We start from the raw sequence: 18,529 nt of genomic DNA on the forward strand, positions 1-18,529 counted from the left end.
AACTCCTTGTAGGAAGGTCCTCTGATATATCGCCTCCCTGTTCTACTTATATGCATCCTGTTGTGGCAAGCTTAGGCCTTCTTGGAATCTTGGCACGTTCAAGTCAAGTAGCTTAAACGGCTCCTGTCCTTACTGTAGTGACTGATGCTCTGGCCTGCTTCCTGGCCACCCACAAAGTGCCCCAAGGTGGGGCTCCAACCTGAATTCTGGTCCTCTGCTCTGTCCACAGCTAAGCCCCTGTCCCCAATCCCTAGTGAACTGTGGGACAGCCTGGCTAGAAGAGACTGGAAGCACCACTCCTGAAACTATGACAGCCCTGCCTACCCAAGGAGGACATCTGGGGCCACTGAGGCACACCAAGGATGGCCAAGCTCCCAGGTCAAAGGCCTCTGCACAAGATGGGAGGGGGCTTACCCAACACAGTGAGATTGAGCTGGCTCTCACGATTGCCTGTAGGGAACGTGGAGAACTCGCAGATGTAGACGCCCTCGTCCTTCAGCTCTAGGCGGGAGAGGCGAATGGTGCCGTCGGTGAAGGAACGCTGCAGGAATTCCACACGGTCGCGGTAAGGAGTCAGCACAGAGACGCCCATGACAGGGTTGTAGATGGCCACGTTCTGCTTGGAGCCATTGGTGGCCTTTTGCCATGTGACCTGGGTGATCTTCACACTGGGCAGTGGGTTGGCGAAGCTGCAGTGGAGCACCACGTCTGTGCCGATGAAGCCATACATGGAGTCATTCACCTGGACCACCTGGGTGTGCATGCCTGCACGAGGGGGAGGGCAGAGCGGTCAGCGCAGGCGCAGCTTGCCCGGCCACCCACACACTTCCTGCACTCTGGACTTTTCTTTCTTCTTTTCTCATTTATTTATTTATGTATTTATTTATTCTTACGACTGGCTGGTATGGGGATCCAAACCCTTGTCCTCGGTGTGGTCTTTTCTTTTATAGCTGTCATTCTTTTTATTCTGATTATAAAGATATTAATTATTTCATAAAAACAGGCTGGGCAATACTGAAAATACTGAGAAGAAAATGACAACATCCCATAATCCCACCACTCAGAAATATCACTGATAATCTTGTGGGATCTATCTTTTTTTACTTTTTCTCTCTGTATCTATATACATTTACATAATGGTCTATTTTTTTAAAAAAAATCAGAATCCTACTGTACATGCTGTTCCACAAGCTGCTTTTTCACTTAGTGACATATTATCAGTACCATTCTGGCTGGTAAATACACGTCCACACCGTCATTTCTGACGATGGTCGAACGCACTGCTTTCCAAGTTGAGCCCTGGCCTGGGAGCTTTACCTTCCTGGGCCTCGGTTCCCTCATCTGATAAATGGGGCAGATAATCCAGTCCTCTCTACCCCCCAGGGTTGCCAGGGGAGCCAAATGGTATAATGGCTGAGAAAGTGCGTCAGAAAGCAGGAAGCTCTGGAAGAACGTGAGGGCTGGTGGTGGCCCTCCCGCTGTCTTCTCCTGAGTTCCTGTCCCTTGGGGCGCACTGGCTCGGCCCCTCTTACCCAGCCAGGCAGAAGTAAATAGGCGCAGCACGAGGCTGGCCTCTGCTGGCTCCCTGTTGCCTTCACGATCGAGTCTAAATGCCTTAACTTGCACTCGATGTCCTTGTCATCTGCTTTTTTCCCACACATCTCCACAAACCATACTTTCCACCCTATCAGACTGGGCCCATCCTCAGAATATGCCATCTTTCTGTGTTTCTTTCCCTCCCTCTTCCCATTTATTTAACCACCATTTGCTGAATGACTATATTCCAGGATCTATAATCAGCACTTGCGTCATATCAACGAGCAATTCAGTCCCGGCCCCCAAGAGGCACAAAGCCTATTTGCACAACCCTTCTGACTCTTGCTCAGGCAGTTCCCTCAACCAAGACGGCCCTTTCCCTTCTCCACCTATGACAGCCCACTGAGGCCACCTGCTTTGGGGAGACTTCGCTGGTCCTCCCAGCCCGAGTTCCCTTGGCTGCCTCCAGTATAGGTCTTCTCTGCCTTGGAATGTGGTAGTTTACACATCTGGCTTCTTCACCAGACTGTCAACCCTCCCAGGGAAGGGTCTGTCTCTTTTCCATCTCTATATCCCCAGTGCCCAGCCTGGCATCTGGCACACAGTAGGTGCCAGTAAATATTTGTTGCCAGACAAATTGCAATGGAAGCCGAGAGAGGAGAGACTTGCAGGAAGGAGGGGGTGATTGGCGGCATCGAGTGACTGAATTCCCTCCAGCCTCCCCACTGATTGTTTTACCCCATCTAGAACATATTCAGCCTCACCTCCCTACACTCGGGGCAGCCTCCTGTCACTAGGCTCCGTCCTCCAGCTCTTTCAGGCCACGCTCAGTCCACATCAGTTCCCGCAGGCCGGGTCCCTGCCTCACATTCATACACATCATGTCTTTGCACCCTTACTTTATCAGTCAATGCATCAAGTGCCATCAATAGTATCAATAATGCCAGGTCCTGTACTAACCCAGAGGCAGGGGGATGGCCTAATGGCCCCCAAGGGAGCCTGAGATCCAGGAGTGGGAATTTGGGGTTTACACCTGCCTCCTCTACGTGACGGAGACATGGGAGCAGGTAGGCTCCTCTGAGGGCTCCAAAGACCGTGGTCAGCAAAGTCAGCTGCTCCCCTGCTCCTCCTATCCAGAGGGCACAGGCCAGGTCTCTCTCGGTCACTGTGGTATCCCTGGTGCCTAGCACACAGTAGGTACTCAAGATATGCTTGCGGAGTAAATTTATCCCACCAACCAGGCCCTTGGCACACTCTGGAAGTTTCCCTGATGTTCTCCCTTCTCTACACCTATTCACATCCACACAGGCCTTCACAACCCCTATCCCAGCCTCACCCCTCCGGCTGTCCTCTTGGCCAGCCTGTGGGGTGCTTTGGAGCTGGTGCTACTTCTGACATCTCTGCAGGCAGAGGCACTGTGGGCTGGTGGCAGTAGGATGGGGGAAGCACGCACCTGGGAGTCTGGAGGACTAGGCTCCAGCCTGCCTCTGCCTTTAGCTGGCTGTGGGACCCCGGCCAGTCACTACCCCTTTCTGAGCCCTATTTTCCTCCTCTCTCTCAATGGCCCCTCCTGGCCCTAACTGGCTGATGGCAACCCAGCCCAGCTGTGGCCCAGAAACAGTCCCAGGGTGAGGTCAGTGGGCCACACGGCTGAGCACTCTTGCTGGCTGGCTGGCCAGCAGCTAGGCCCCAGGCCCTCCCTGGCAGGAAAACTGGGTGCTCCCTGCCCCCCCACCTCGACTGCACTCACCAAGCCTGCTGGCGGCTGAGATAATGTGGGTATAATTGGGGAACTTGTGCCACACAAAGCCGGGAACAGGAAAAGCCAGTTGGGAGGGCTTAGGCCACAGGTGAGAATGGGGGGAAGGGATGTGGGCACCAGAAACCATCTTGGGATTGGTATCAGGCGTGGTGGGTCTGCAGAGGGACATGGCCCACCAAGTCCCTGGTGCACAGGCTGACATTCATTTGCTGCATCTTCTGTGGTGACCTCACCCTTCAGAGCCGCGTCAGTGCCAGGAGAGATCGCTGACAGGGGCCTGAGTGTGGGGTGGGAAGGGTGCTGCAAGAGGCTCAGGTGCCCCAGAAGCCCCATATCATCCACCAGTATATTACCAGGCAGGGGATGGCCCTTCCCACCTGTGTCTATTTTGGGGCAGAGGTTGCTCTCTTTTCTCCACTGTGGCTTCTCCAGAAGCAAAGTTCCTGGCGTCCCCTCACTGCATGTAGTGGGTGCTCCTGGCCTCTTTGCCCTTTGTGCCCCAGTGATAGGCAGGGTGGGGTGGGGCAGGGAGGATCCCTAAGCAGCAGGCACAAACTTACCCTGTTCTTTGCCTCTGCCACAGCTCATTCTTAGCAGGGCCAAGGGAGGTGGCCTTGGGGTGGGCATAAGGGAGCACTTGGAGTATGGGGCTTGGGGTCACTGAGGGTGGGGATCCCAGAATTCTGGAGTTGGAAGGGGCTGGAAGACTGGTAAGGCCTAAAGACTCCCCTTTCCCATCCCCTTCTTCCCTACTCCAGACTTAGGGACCTGGAACCCAAGCTTCTGGCTTGGGGCTGCCTGTCTTGGTCCAAGGATGCAGGGTGGGGGAGGATGTCCCTACTTCTTTAGATTGGGCAAATTGGGATGCTTCCTGAGTGGGGAAGACTCAGGCACCAGGAAGGGTCAGAATGAGTCAATGGGAAACAGGGCTCATTACGGAAAAGAGAGAGAAAGCGCTGGATGGGGGTAGGAATTCAGGATCAGGTGGACTATTAGTGTTACCTGGAAGGTCTGGAAGAAGGGGCCGGGATTGAGGGAAACCTGCTCCATGGGTGGGCAGCAGGAGCGGGTACCTCAGAGACTGCACAGCCCCTCTCCTGCCTGTCTAAGCAGCAGACATGCAGCCCTGCCAACCTGAAAACTGACGCTGGCGTCTCCCTGCTGCAGCACACCCTCAGGCAGTGTGGGGGGCTGTGTGAGCCAGGCAGTGGGGGGTTGTACTCTACCTCCCCTATTTATGAGCCTCTGACTTTGGGCAAATGATTTAACCTCTCTGTGGCTCAGTTTGCACCGAGGTTGCATGCCTACAAAATGGGGATTATAATAGTTAATACCTGCCCTATAAAATTATTATAAGGACTTAAATGAAGGAGTACATGGGAAACTTAGAAAGCAGCACTGAGTACAAATTAAATGCTCAATAAATGTCAGTTGCTATCATCATCACCATCACCATCATCATCATCTTTCATCTATGAAGCAGTAGGCCTCCCTTTCTGGAACTTCATTTAACAAATATTTATTGAGCACCTACCCCATACTGGGCACTCTACTGGGTATTACTAGCCCCCTCTTGTAGGATGCCCTTGTGACTCTATCCCTTCCTACTCAGCTGACACCTCTATTCATACCCCAACAGACTGTAAGTTCCATGTCAGAGGGAAGAAGCAGGCTTGGCCTTGGGTTGCACTGACCATGCCACGCCTGACGGTGGTAGGGTCCAAGGCTTGGAGAGTACCCTGCTGACTCTCTCTGGTTCCCCTTGCAGTTAGGGCTGGTCCACAGAATATACCCTCTTACAGGAGCAGAGGCTGGCCCAGATGTGGGACCTGGGACCACTGACATAGTAGCATATTGGAGCTCAATGGGCCATGCAATCCATCATTTACAAAGTCCAGAGACACAACAGCAGTGCCCAGCCCTGTGCCTCCATCTCCCCTTGTGAGAAATGGCGTGAACACCAGTTACAATACCACAGCCACCATGCCTGCGGGCCACCCTGTACTGGAGTCCAGTGATTGGGTGTCAGGTCATGGGTCAGAAACAGGGACTTGGGGATTCCAGGTGGGGGGCACCTGTAGGAGGCTGCCATGTGCAGAGGGAGAGCCAAGAGGAAGGGAGTGAAGGGTGAGGACAACTCAGGAATCCGTGCCCTCAGCAGAGGGGTTCTTGCACCCCAGGGATATCAAAGACCGAGTCCTTTTTTCCTGACTTCAAGCACTATCTATATTCTCCCAGACCACCCTATGAGCTCCAGGGTCTAGGACCCAGGCCCCTGGGGCTTGTGCTCAAGTGCCTCAGTTTCCCCATGAGAGCCCAAGTTGGGCAGTTCAGACTGCCTGGCGTCCCAGAAGTGCTGAGCCAGCATGGCCGGCATCAGGCCGGCCCCCTGAGACGTCACAGACCTGTGAAAGCCCAAGCTCAGCAACAAAACACAAAGGCTCCTCAGTTGTGGCAGACAAACCTGCTCCCCAAGGCCCTGCCCGCCTGCCCTGCCCGCTGTAGAGCTAATCCACAGGCTGGGGTCACAGGTTCCCACGCAGCGGGGTGCAGCATGCTCTGCTCCCCTCAGACCCACTTTGAGCAGTTTCTCTTCCTGCCGTTTTAAACCACAGACCCCTCTCTTCCTAGCCACGTGGGCTGCAACTGGGCCCAGGTGGGTGGATGAAAGGGGGTACCTAGGGTGAGGTGAGGAGGATCCAGGGCTTTCTGGCATGGACCACCTCTTCCTCTGTCCTGGCCTCCCCAGCCCTTCCCTTCCCTAGACTCTGCCTGGGTGCCCTTGTTTGGGTGGGCAGAAGTGGCAGACCTGGTCTGGAGTAAAGTGGCAGCACACTAGAGGGCGTGAGTGTGTGTGTGGGGGGGGTGTATGTGGGTGGGGGGTGCTGGGCTCCCCAACAAGGGCCTGTGTGAAACCAACATCCTTTGAGATCCACCTCTATGGCTTTCCAGGGATGCTCTCCCATCCTCCCCACCAGGAACTGGAAGCAAGGAACAGGATGTCCGGTGAGAAAGCAGCTTAGTGGTAGGTGGGAATGACTCACCCACTGGGGAGGTGGGGAGGGGGAAGGGCCTCCAGCCGAAATCCTGCTGAGTCAGCACAGTGACCTAGAGGTTATAGGCCCCCTCCTCCCAGCACAGACACTTCCCCAGTGTCAATCCCTGGCTGGCTGGCTCCTCACTTTCTGAAGCCAAGACTGGATCTACTTGGAAGAGAGGCTGGGGGAAGGGGTGAGATCAGGAGGGAATCCCATCTCTGGGGTCCCCTGCCCTCAGAAAATTTTGCCAGTCAGTGTCACCTGGACCCGATCATTCTGTCAGCAAGAACCCACACGGGCAGGGCTCTCACTGAAGTCCTTTGAACTTGTCCTGTCTCGTATCCATGCCCCAGGCAAGTTTCCCAATTAGTCCGGGAGCTCTGAGTGTCCAGACTGCAGCTCCTGCCTCCAGACTCCCCTCTCCAGCCAGGATGGGGTCCAGAGAGACCCATGTCGGAGGGCTCAGTGAGAACACAGCCACAGCTGGGCATGGCACAGGATGTGAGGGTCTCACAGCCCAGCATCTCTGCTCCCCATCTCCTGCAGTGCAGAGACTGGCTGGTGGGTGGTGGGCCCTGGGGGATCCTCTCTGGGGGTACTGCCTGCTGGAATGGCTCCAGGTGTCCTGGGGCCTCTGCGCCACCTCCACGCCTGCCTTGCCAGCCGTGGTGATAACATCCCATGATCCCGCAGCTAGGGGATAATTGCTACTGTCCAAGCCCAGGCGCCTGTGCCCCTCCTTTGGGGTCAGAGAAACTGTCGATGTTTTCCTCTGGCTGATGCCCTCTGCACCCCCCCCCCCCCCGATGGAGCTGGTTAATGATGGGCTGATGGGCTGTGGGGCTGGCGCCCGGCGCTATGGGCGGGTGAGCAGTGCGTGGGAGAGGAGGGGGTGCGGCAGCCTGGGAAAAGCCCCGAGAAGGAGCTGGAGCGGGAGCCCAGGATCTTCCAGACAGGCTGGGCTGGCCCTGCTCTCCCGGCAGCAGGTAAGCCCCGGGGTGGCAGCAGTGATGGGGGTGCTCTGGCAAGTCCCATCCCTCTCTGAAACCCAGCAGGACAGGTTGGGGGACAGGGGTGAATCAGGATGCTGGGTTTTTGCCTTCTCCTGCTGAGGAGCAAGTGGCTGAGGACACCTGGGCTGTTCTCCTGCAGGCCTGTTTCATGCTGGTTGCCCCATTCCCAGGGCCAGTCCTGAGCTAGCCTGACTCTGCCGTGGTGCCCCAGGACATGAAGCTCCTCTCCTGGCCCTGCCCTCCCCACCTCTAGCCTTCAAGGTGTCACTCTGGGTCCACTCTGCACTGCTCATCCTGTACCATACTTGCCACCTTCACTCTGGCAAAGGGGAAATTACCTACTGGAGGAGGAGACGAAATTACCTACTGGAAATTGGGAGGGGTGGTTCTGATGCTTACTACTTGGTCACTGTTTTTCTATATGGCCTTGAGTAGGGTTTCCCCTTTTATAAAATGGGAGTGCTGGACCTGATGAGCCTGGAGGACTGTACTTTGGAGACGACCTGTCCAGTTCTCTCTCTGCCCCAGCTCTGCACCTCCCCTGGATCAACCTCTAGACACCTGTCTACCAAGTGGCCTTGTATGCTGCCCAGCTCCTCCAGGAGTCCTCCCAGATTAAGCGGAATGCCAAAAGAATCCAGGCTGAACCATGGCAAAGCTGGGGCCCACAAGATTCTTCTACAGCCAAGCAATCACCACATCCAGCTGATACTGGCTCCTAAACAGTTTTTGAATTCATCTTTGTTCTCCATCCCCACTGGTCCCAACCCAAACTTCCTAAGCCCCCTCCCACCAGCACATCCCCTCCAGTCCCTGACTTCAAGCAGAGCCTTACTTTCTTATGTTCTCAACACTCCTGTGCTGGGACTCTGTGCTAAACCCCTTTCCTCTGAACCTTAGCACCCACCATCTCACGTCTCCTTCCTTCTCCCCCAGCCTTACCCCTTGTGAAGGCCAAAATCATGTCTTACTCAGTCTACTGCAGTGTAATGCTAAGTCTATAGTTCCCTGCCTCCAGCTCATTCTCTAGCCCATTCTCCAGTCAGCAGCCAGAGTGATCTCTCTAAAACGTAAATCACTCTCTACTTCAAATCCTCCCATGGCTTCCTGCAGCCTCAGGATCAAGTCCAAAATCCTTCTGGGCTCTGGACCTGATCTTGGGCATCCCCAGCCTTCAGCCACCTTCTCTCCCTACTTTCTCTCTCCTGCCACACTGAGCAATACTGTTAATTCCCTGTCATGTTATTCTCTCTGCTAAAAACACACATCCTGCTACCTGCCCAAGTAAGTCCTCTTCATCCCTCCTGAATCACCTTAGACTTGACTTTTGAGGGGCTTCCTGTAGTCCTCCGCTTCCCACCATCTCTAGTTAGGTGTTCCTGCATCCTGAGGGCCCCAGTACCTGAGCATGCATCTGTCACAGCGTTCCCCCTACTGAGCGCCTGGCACACAGTAATCATAAGGAGGCCCAAGTGGTTGGTGGAGAAGGCTGTAAGCCAGCTGGGGGCCTGGACCAGGGTTAGCCATTTCTCGGGTCTGACTGCAGCTTCCTGGAAATTGCACATTGGCCAAAGGGCAGAGAGGGAGGGTGAGGCCTCACATCTGCAAGGAAGGGAAGCAGGTCAGGATCTGAATCTTTTCCTTTCTTGACTGAAAGCAGGAAGCGACACCCCAATAGGGTCTCTTGCCCACCCTCCAACCCCACATCCTCTGCTTGTTCCCTAGTCACCACTTTTCCTCTCTCCTCTGCCCTAGTTCACAGCACCCAGCTCTTCTTCCTTCCTTATGCCAGACCATAAGGTGAAAAATATTTTTCTCATCCATGCAAGCTGCAGCCCTGAGGCCCTGCTCCCAAGATCTTAGCCTGTTTGTATCAGCACACTCCCCAGCTCCACAACCCTCCCACAGCCAGGGTTTCTCCTATCCTGGCCTTTCATGGCCTCACAGATCTGGAACCACCTGGCTCTAAGGCTAAGATTCAGGCAGGTCCCATTGTCTGCTGCCGATGCCAACTGTCTCCACCCCAGCTGCAGCAAAAGGCACTCTCCTAGCAGACACTGCAGTCTGGATTTCCCTCGGCAACTGTGCATTTTTCATGACACATTTTGGGGAGTGTAGGCAGCAGCCTCTTCGGAAGGCCGATGTGGGGGTGGTAGAGGCTGGGAGCTGTCAAGAAAGCAGAGGGAGAATCCCCCAGGCTTCCCCAGGAGAGCCTTTTAAAAGCTCAGTTTTGACATAGGCATTGTCTCCACTCTGTGGTTCTGAGCCGATGTTCAACATCTGTTTGGAAGTGGAGGGCTCTTCTCTTTAGCAAATGGTGCTGGGAGAACTGGATATCAATATGCAGGAGAATGAAACTAGACCCATACCTTTCACCATACACTAAAGTCAACTCAAAATGGATTAAAGAATTAAATACACACCCTGTAACAATAAAACTTCTTAAAGAAAACATAGGAGAAACACTTCAGGAAATAGGACTGGCCACAGACTTCATGAATATGACCCCAAAAGCATGGGCAACCAAAGGAAAAATAAACAAATGGGATTATATCAAACTAAAGAGCTTCTGCACAGCAAAAGAAACAATTAACAGAGTTAAAAGACAACCAACAGAGTGGGAGAAAATATTTGCAAAATATACATCTGACAAAGGATTAATATCCAGAATATACAAGGAACTCAAACAACTTGACAAGAAAAAAACAAGCAACCCAATTAAAAATGCGCAAAAGAGCTAAATAGGCATTTCTCTAAGGAAGATATACAAATGGCCAACAGACATATGAAAAAATGCTCAACATCACTCAGCATCCGGGAAATGGAAATCAAAACTACACTGAGATACCATCTCACCCCAGTTAGGATGGCTAAAATCCAAAAGACTCTGAACGATAAATGCTGGCGAGGTTGCGGAGAAAAAGGAACTCTCTTACATTGTTGGTGGGACTGCAAAATGGTGCAGCCTCTATGGAAAATGGTATGGAGGTTCCTCAAACAATTGCAGGTAGATCTACCATATGACCCAGCTATCCCACTGCTGGGAATATACACAGAGGAATGGAAATCATCAAGTCGAAGGTATACCTGTTCCCCAATGTTCATCGCAGCACTCTTTACAATAGCCAAGAGCTGGAACCAGCCCAAATGTCCATCATCAGATGAGTGGATATGGAAAATGTGGTATATCTACACAATGGAATACTACTCAGCTATAAAAACGAATGAAATACTGCCATTTGCAACAACATGGATGGACCTTGAGAGAATTATATTAAGTGAAACAAGTCAGGCACAGAAAGAGATATACCACGTTCTCACTTATTGGTGGGAGCTAAAAATAAATAAATAAATTCACACACACACACACACACACACACACACACACACAAAACCGGGGGTGGGGGGGAAGAAGACATAACAACTATAATTCCTTGAAGTTGATACGACAAGCAAACAGAAAGGACATTGTTGGGTGGGAGGGGGGAGGGAGGAGGGGGGAAGGTTTTGGTGATGGGCAACAATAATCAACCACATTGTATATCGACAAAATAAAATTAAAAAAAAAAAAAGGATATCTTTTATGTGTAAAAGCAATAAAGGACACTCTAAAAAAAAAAAAAAAAAAGTAAGCGGAGGGCTCTTGATCTGCCCCATGTCAGGAGGAACCTGTTGGGCCAACCCAGTCCAGCTACAGGCAGCTGCCTGCACCGATAGCTGTGGGGGAGAGGGGGAGGCAGTCAGATGGGTACATGGTGCCTGCCTGCAGGAAAGGCTAATTCTAAGAGGGAAATGGAATGAGGAGAGCTCTAGGGACTGTGTGGAAGACATGACAGGGAAGGGGTAGGGGTGTATAAAGATATGACATGATATGAAGATATGATAGGGAAGGGGTTTGGATGTATAAATTAATCCATGAGCATTGACTTTGAACTCAGCTAGACCTGAGTTAGTATCTGCTGTTTGTTAGCTGGGCGACTTTGAGCAAGTTGCATCAATCTCTCTGTGCCCCAATTTTCTCATGGTTAAAATGGACACAATAGTACTACCTCCTAGGGCTGATTTGAGGATTAAATGAGATCATTCACATATGCTCTTAGCATAGTGCTTGGCACATAGTTATGCTACATAAGTGGTTGTATTATTGTAGAGTAGCAGAAAGCATCTGCCTAGGGATCAGGTGAGCTGGTTACCATCCCCACTCTACCAACCCACCACGTGATTCTCAGCAAGTCCCCACTGCAATAAGGCCACTTCCCCACAGCATATTCACCTCGGCACTATTGACATGTTGGGCTGGATAATTCTTTGTTGTAGGGAGCTGTCCTATGCTTTGCAGATGTTTAGCAACATGCCTGGCCTCTACCTACTAGATGCTAGAGCACCACCTCCACGTGTGACAACCAAAGATATCTCCAGACAGTGCCTCATGTCCCCTGGGGAGCAAAACTGCCCCTGATTAAGACAACTGGCCTAGAGGAAGGGGTGAGCAGCTTAGGCAGATATGGTGGAGTTTGTGATAGATGTGAGGGTCGACCGTGGCTAGCTGGGTGCAGAGGGGAGTGGGAAACAGTTGGGGGGCACTCTTGTTCTGGTGGAGAATTGTCCTTGTTTGTCCTGGGGCAAATGGCCCAGAGGTGGGTGAGAAAAAGGGTGCAGGGCTTCCTGTCTGAAGAGCCTGCTCCTGGGCTATGTAGGATGGGTAGCGTGGAGTGTTTGGGGGAGACAGGTGGAAAGAACAGGGGGCCCCCTGGGGAGCTGGCTGTCAGACATGGATACGGAGCGGCCTGCATGTCCTCAGAGGATGGGGAGAGACAGCGAGGAGAAGGGACGCAGACAGGGAGGCAAGCAGTGGGAGTGTTGCCAGAGCCCTTAGACAGGGAGGGCGGGGGGCTGGGTTTCTAGGAGCAGAGACAAGGTCAGGCAGCATCCTCTTTAGGCTGGTAAACTGCTATCATTTTGGAAGGATTTTCACCTCATTTGGTTCCTGCTTAAGTGAAATCCACAACATGTGTTCTCTGCATTAGTGGAGTGTTTGTGCTTAATTAGTGGCAAATTCTTTCATATTAAAGTCATTAAGTTTTGCCGTTTGCTCTCCTCACCCAGGCCTGGCTCTCCTGTCTTCTCTTTTAATGCAGGAGGGCTGGATTGCAGACGCACAGGTTGTTCCAGCCTGGCAGTCTCCAGTGGCACATGTGGGCACACACCCTCCCTGTGGCATTCGGACCCTACAGCACCAACCCATATGCCCGTTCCACCCAGGGCTGGCATCTGTTGCTCCTGGCACCTCTGTCCATGTCCCAGACACCTCCACATGGCTGGCAGCTCTGTTTCCTGCCTCATCACCTCCTGCCTCTGGGGGCTTCCTCCTAGGCAAGGCTTTAGGGTCAGAATTTCACCTGCCCAGTGGGAGGGACATTCAAGGCTTCAGTGTGCGGGCAGGGGCCCTGCTGCTGAAGAGGCAATGAGGAGAATGTAACCTGACTGCTCATATTCCAACAAGGCAGCCTGACTAAGAGCTGGACGCATGCTGCTGGAGCAGCGCCGAGGCCACTGGAGGGAAGCTGGGATGGGGACTGGCTCTTGGCCCCACTGCCTCATGAAGGGCTTCATTTCACCAGTCCCCAGTGCTGAAATGCAGCAACGTCTGGGTGGATGCTTTGTAGCCACAGCACAGTGGTGACCCCAAACTCTTAGACAAGGAGGGGAATCAGTGTCTCGGGTCCTAAAGCAATCTCTTCCCCTCCACCTGCTTCCGAAGCAGCTTAAGGAGGAGGAGGTGTCTGCCACCAGCACCAAACCTGCTATTTCGTTTCTGGGCAGGGCTTACTGGTCCCGACCCGATGGGCGATACTGCAGTCAAATCACAGTGTGGAGTTTGGGTAAGACATCACACTCCCAGGCAGGGCTGGGTCTTCTGGTGGACCCTTTGCTGTACACATGATACAAGAAAACTGCTCCAGGCCTTGGGGATGAGGTCCTGGGGTACAGGGCCTCTCTCTGTAGAAGGCATTGCCACAGGGTACTGGGGGTTTGCAGAGGGGCATCCTCTGCACCCAGACTTACGTGGTGCCAGCAAGGGGAGCAGCGAAGTTGGAGAAGACAGCGGGAATTCTTCTCTGTGCACAGCCCCTCCCTGTGAAGCCTCGCCCTGCAGTTTCTCAGTTGGCACAACCTGGACCCAAACCCCAATAAGTCAGCCTCTCTCCATACCTCTGGTTCAGAGCGGTCTCCATCCAAAAAATCCCAGGAAGGTGGCTTTCCTTTGCTGCCCCATGAGGTCTGCTGCTAGACCAGGGATGCACCAGGGCAGACAAGAAGAGGCCAGAAACAGGGAACTGGCAAAGGCTTGGGTCAAATTTTGTCCTTGACTTTCCTCAGCTAGTCCAGCCCCAGGAACCCCCACCAAACAGTCTCCAGCAAGGGGCTAGAGTGGGCTAGGAGGGCAGGTCTGCCAGGCTCTGGCAGATGGTGGCCTCAGGACTGCCAGGGAAGGGAGGAGGCAAAACCCCTTGTCCTGTGCTCCCTTGGCTGATGACAGAACTGAAACCCCACAGAGGACAGACCTCCCAATGCCCCAGAAAGCCAGACTTACGTCTGGGTCGCATCTGAGTGGGACCTGGGGGCCGGGGACTGCACCACAGGATGCAACAGAGAAGGTGGAACTCAGAGAAAAGGAGAGGGAGAGCCTGCTAATGAATGGCCTTCCCTCGCTCCAGAACCCACCTGTCCTTCACACTCCCCAACTCAACCTGCTGTCTGTTCAGCTACCACGCCTAACCCCGATTCTCTCCCCTGGCCGAGGCTGCAATGAGAATGAACATTTCTCCAAATACAAGCAATGGCCTGTCGTTCAACGGGTGCTGGATCCTCAAACTCATCCAACCTGAGAATTTCAGCTTTATCTGTAACAACCCAACTCACTGTACCTACCTCAGTGTTAACCCCCCAAAGCATCCTCCCCAGCCACCCATGGTAAACCCCAATAGTAGCCCCAGCCCAGGTCTCAATGTCAGTGCCAACATAGACCACAACAAAAACCCAGGTCATGACCTAACACCAGTGCTCATTTCTTCCTGTTTAACCACAGAAAAAAGCACACACCAAGCACGGCCACCACTTTAGCAAAGCTCTCATCTCGACTCTTGTGCAGCTCCAGGTCTAAGCTCAGCCGCAGCTTGGTGTCACCCCAGAGGGAGGACAGTCATGGCCCACAGTTTTCTTTCCACTTGAAAGTAACCCCTGCCCACTGACTTGAGGTGGGCAGAAAGAGTGGGGTGTTCACAGGGTTGCTGTGGGGAGAGGCACTCTGCGTGGGTCTTCCGACCAGGGGCCCTGTGCTTCCCACGCTCTTTCTTGCTCCCTCTCTCCCACCACAGCAGGGCCTTGTGTGGGCCTTCCAGGGAGCTGGACATGCCCTCCCTGGCAGTCCCTTTCTCCAGTGCCCCAGAAGCTGAAAGGGGTTGTGGGAGGGTACAGGCTCTCCATATGTCCTGGTGCTAATGTCAGCTTCAGCACTTACTAGCAGTAGGACCCAGCCTTTTCACCTGTATAAAATGATCCCCACAGGCTCAGGGGATCTTCTGGGAGACAGACCTCCTGATGGGCCTTTTCTGCTCCCAGTACCAGGCTGTCACCTTCCCTTGCTCCCGCTTTCTCAGCAGCTCTGAAATCATCACCTTCTACTTGGCAAAATGCTGAGAGGAGCAAATCCCTGTTTCAGCCTGTCCTCTTCCTGCCCTGCCAGGCAGGGGAATGCAGGGTGAGGGGACCTGAGAGGCCAGAGGCCAAAACCCCAAACTCAGCCACTTCTCCTAGCCCTGCCCACTCTCCTCCAGTTTCCCCTGTCACCGCTGGTGTCAGAGTTTCTAGTGTGGGGTCTCCCATCCTCCCCTCCCCGACCATCTCTCTGCCCAACATGAATCCATTAGGAGCCTCGCCCTGTCCCACTTCCAGCTCAGACTTGTCAGGGTTTCAGGAGTCACTGGGTAGGGGCCTGGCATGCTGGGGCCTGCTCCTCATCCTGCCTTGCGGAGAGAGCCAGCACGTAGGCACAGGGCACAGCGCCCAGCTGTGGAGATGCAGCCCGGCCTCTGCGGCCACCTGCTTCCCTTCCCTTCCCCACCTTCCCTCTCCTTCCCATTCCCATGCCCTCCTGGCCCTGCCCACCACCCTGCTCAGAGTGGCCTGGAAAGCCCAGGAGCAGCACATAGCAGTGCTGTGTGTGTGTGTGTGTCAGGGGGTGGAGGGGTGGATCCCATGTTCGTCAAGTCTGGGAAGGGTGCTGCCTGCCACCTTCAACTGCCCCAATATTAGGCTCGTCTACTTAGCAGCAGAAGCCAGGGGTCTCAGGCGCTCCCTTTCCTCCCTCCCTCCCTGGGAGAGAAAGCACAAAATGGTCTGTTTCCCCGCCAGGCCTCTCTGAAGGGATGGCAAGAACAGCTGACATGTGTGCATTACTTATCTGTGCCAGGCCCAGGCCTGAACGTTTATATACATTAATTTACTTAATCTTTGATACAGCTCTGGGAGCTAGATGTCATTATTGTCCCCATTTTAGAGATGAGGAAATTCAGAGAAGGTAAGTGACCTGCCCAAGGTCACACAGTCTGGGCAGTCTGTCTCCAGAAGCTAGCTAGCTCTTTACCCAGCACGCCACTACCCCACAGCCTCCCTCTCCCCAATTCCTGAGGACATGAGCAGCCGGCACCCTCTGAACCCCAGAATCATGGGTGAGGGTGTGCACCACACGTGGAAACCCTACCAGGCAGGAGGAGTCCTGGCTGAGTCTGACGACGACAGGGCTGGTAAGGGCTCTCTATAGGGAGGGCAGGCCCCATCTCCTCTGCTTCACCCCTAGCCCCAGGCAGAGGCTGAGCCTCTGACCATCCCCCTCCACCCTGATGCCTTCTGACTACAGGGGCCAGCAAGCCCCAGGGCAGCCCAGCCACAAAGGGATATTACTGGGGACTCCAAACAAGTAAAACGTCTCCTGGGACTGTGGGGTTGAGGACCAGGTGAAAAAGTCATGCTGAGCACTTCCAGAAACTATAAAGGACTAATGTTGGCTACCATGTATTGAGCACCTATGGCGTCATCCATTTCCACGTACAATCTCATTTAATCTGCACAACCATCCCTGAAGGGGAGTCCCCTCGGCCTCAGGCCCAGAGAGCTGAGTGACTGCCAAGCTCTGTTCTTCCCCAAGGCCCAGAAGTGGAAGGTGCTGCTGTTCTCTTCCTCTGCATTTTTCACCCCAGCCCCTCCCACTCCAGGCTGTGACCACCCTGAAGCCCTGCAAGTGGCAGCAGGTGCTCATGAAAAATCAGCAGAGGCTCCTGACACCCCTCCCTGAGTGGGGGTTCGGGGGGCCTGTAGAGGGTATTTGGAGGCCTGGCTCAGCCCCCAGGTGACAGGTCCCAGCTACAGCCAGGCTTTTCCACCAGAGGTTGCTGGGATAGCATGCCAAATTAGCTTAATGAGTGCGGCCCCAGCTTTAATTGAGGCCCTCTGCTTTGCAGTGCCTAGTCTCCTGCTTTCATTTTTAATGCTGGGAAGGGGGGTTTTCCTTTTTCTCTCTCTCCTGTGCATTTTCACCCTGGCTAATGGCTCCTCACTCAGAAAGGCCCCTACGACTGCTTAATTGGATTTAATTATTGAGCTAATTAATGATTTGATTGGAAAACTGAAATGTTGTGGGTGAATTTTGTGTATAAGTCAAAGGGACAGGCAACTCAGACTGAGACCAGGGAGAGCCTGAGGCAGGAGGAAGGACCAGGTTGGGAATCGTTCAGCTGGCAGAGCTTAGATGGAGACAGGCTGGTCTAAGCACCCATTTATAGGTGAGGAAACAAGGCTGAGAAAAGCAACTAGTCCAAGGTTGCAAAGAAGCTGGTGGGGATCAGGGGGAGGGGGAGCTGGCAGAGACGAGGGTAGACAGGTGTGACTTGAGTCTGCCATGGCTCGATAATGTGATAATGGCCATGAGAGCACCTGGGAAATGGTTATCAGCCAGACACAGCCCATAAAAACATGCTGTGGTTGCTTCTCCTGTTGTGGTTACAAAGGCCCTGTCTCTGGGTCGCTAGATAAGCAAATGGCCCAGTCAGGAGTCAGCCAGGTATAGCAAGAAAGAGCAGTGGGCGGGCAGTAGTCTGGAGCCTAGGTCGTGTTGAAAGGTCACCACCTCTAGCGGTGGATCTTTCTCTTTTCTGGGCCTTGTTTTCTTGGTCTTTATCTCTTAGGCTCCTGACCTCCTATATCCTTCCTGTTTGGCTCACACCCACCTGCCTCAGCCAGAAATGATAGAGGCCAGGGAGGGCAGGGTGGGTAAGACATTTGCTCCTTGAACTTTATGGTGACCTACAGGTCTTTTACTATTCTGGGGAGATGAGAAGGGGTAGGAGAGGACTGGTCGTTGGGGATGGATGTTTGGTCCACTTCAGGGTGGGCCTTGGTGGCCTTGATGATGTCTCTATGCTGAGGGCCCAAACCCGTGTGTCCAGCTGTCAGCTGGGCATCTCGCCCTCCATGTGCCCACACAGAACGCCTCTCTAGCTGCTCCCTCACCCCACCCCTGGGCCCAACCATATCAGTCACATCATTATAGCCATTGGACTCTGTTTCAGAATTTCTAGAATACAGCCTTGAGCTCTCTATCCTTATTGCAGCTCAACTGGGAGTTCAGGCTCCCACATTTCTTATCAGAAATCATGGTAACACTGAAAATAGTGAACTTTTATTGGGCACTCACCATCTAATGGGTACGATGTTAGGCAATAAATCTCATTGCATCCTCAAAAAATCCTATAAGATAGGTCCCACTGTACGATGGGAAACTGAGGATCAGGATGGTGTAGTGATCTGTCCAAACCACACTGCTAATAAGTGAATTTGAATACAAATCAGATCTTGTCACACAAGTCCCCAGTCCCTTGCCACTGCCTTGGGGTAAATCTAAGCTACTTATCAGGTCTTCACAATCTGTCACTGCCCGTATTCCCAGCTTCCTCTCCTGCCCCTCCCATGTCCCCACCTTCTATACCAGCCCTCCCCACAACCTACCCGTGGAAAACTCCTGCCCATCCTTCAGCGCACAGGTCCCACAGTGCCACCAACTCTGTCCTCAAATTCCCACAGCACCTAGCTCCTTCCTCAAACAGCTCTCTCTGGCATACAGT

General features: G+C 53.3%; 1 protein-coding gene across 1 annotated transcript in view; it reads right to left on the reverse strand.

The window, feature by feature from the left end:
- NECTIN1 (nectin cell adhesion molecule 1) overlaps positions 1-18,529 on the reverse strand; it is a 65,471-nt gene that overhangs the window by 15,367 nt on the left and 31,575 nt on the right. Inside the window, exon 2 of the mRNA XM_063093512.1 lies at positions 415-765. Within this exon, the coding sequence (XP_062949582.1) occupies positions 415-765 (351 nt within the window). The remainder of the gene's footprint in view (positions 1-414; positions 766-18,529) is intronic.

The sequence above is a fragment of the Cynocephalus volans genome, chromosome 4 (genome assembly GCF_027409185.1).
Source record: "Cynocephalus volans isolate mCynVol1 chromosome 4, mCynVol1.pri, whole genome shotgun sequence".
Classification (NCBI taxonomy): Eukaryota; Metazoa; Chordata; class Mammalia; order Dermoptera; family Cynocephalidae; genus Cynocephalus; species Cynocephalus volans.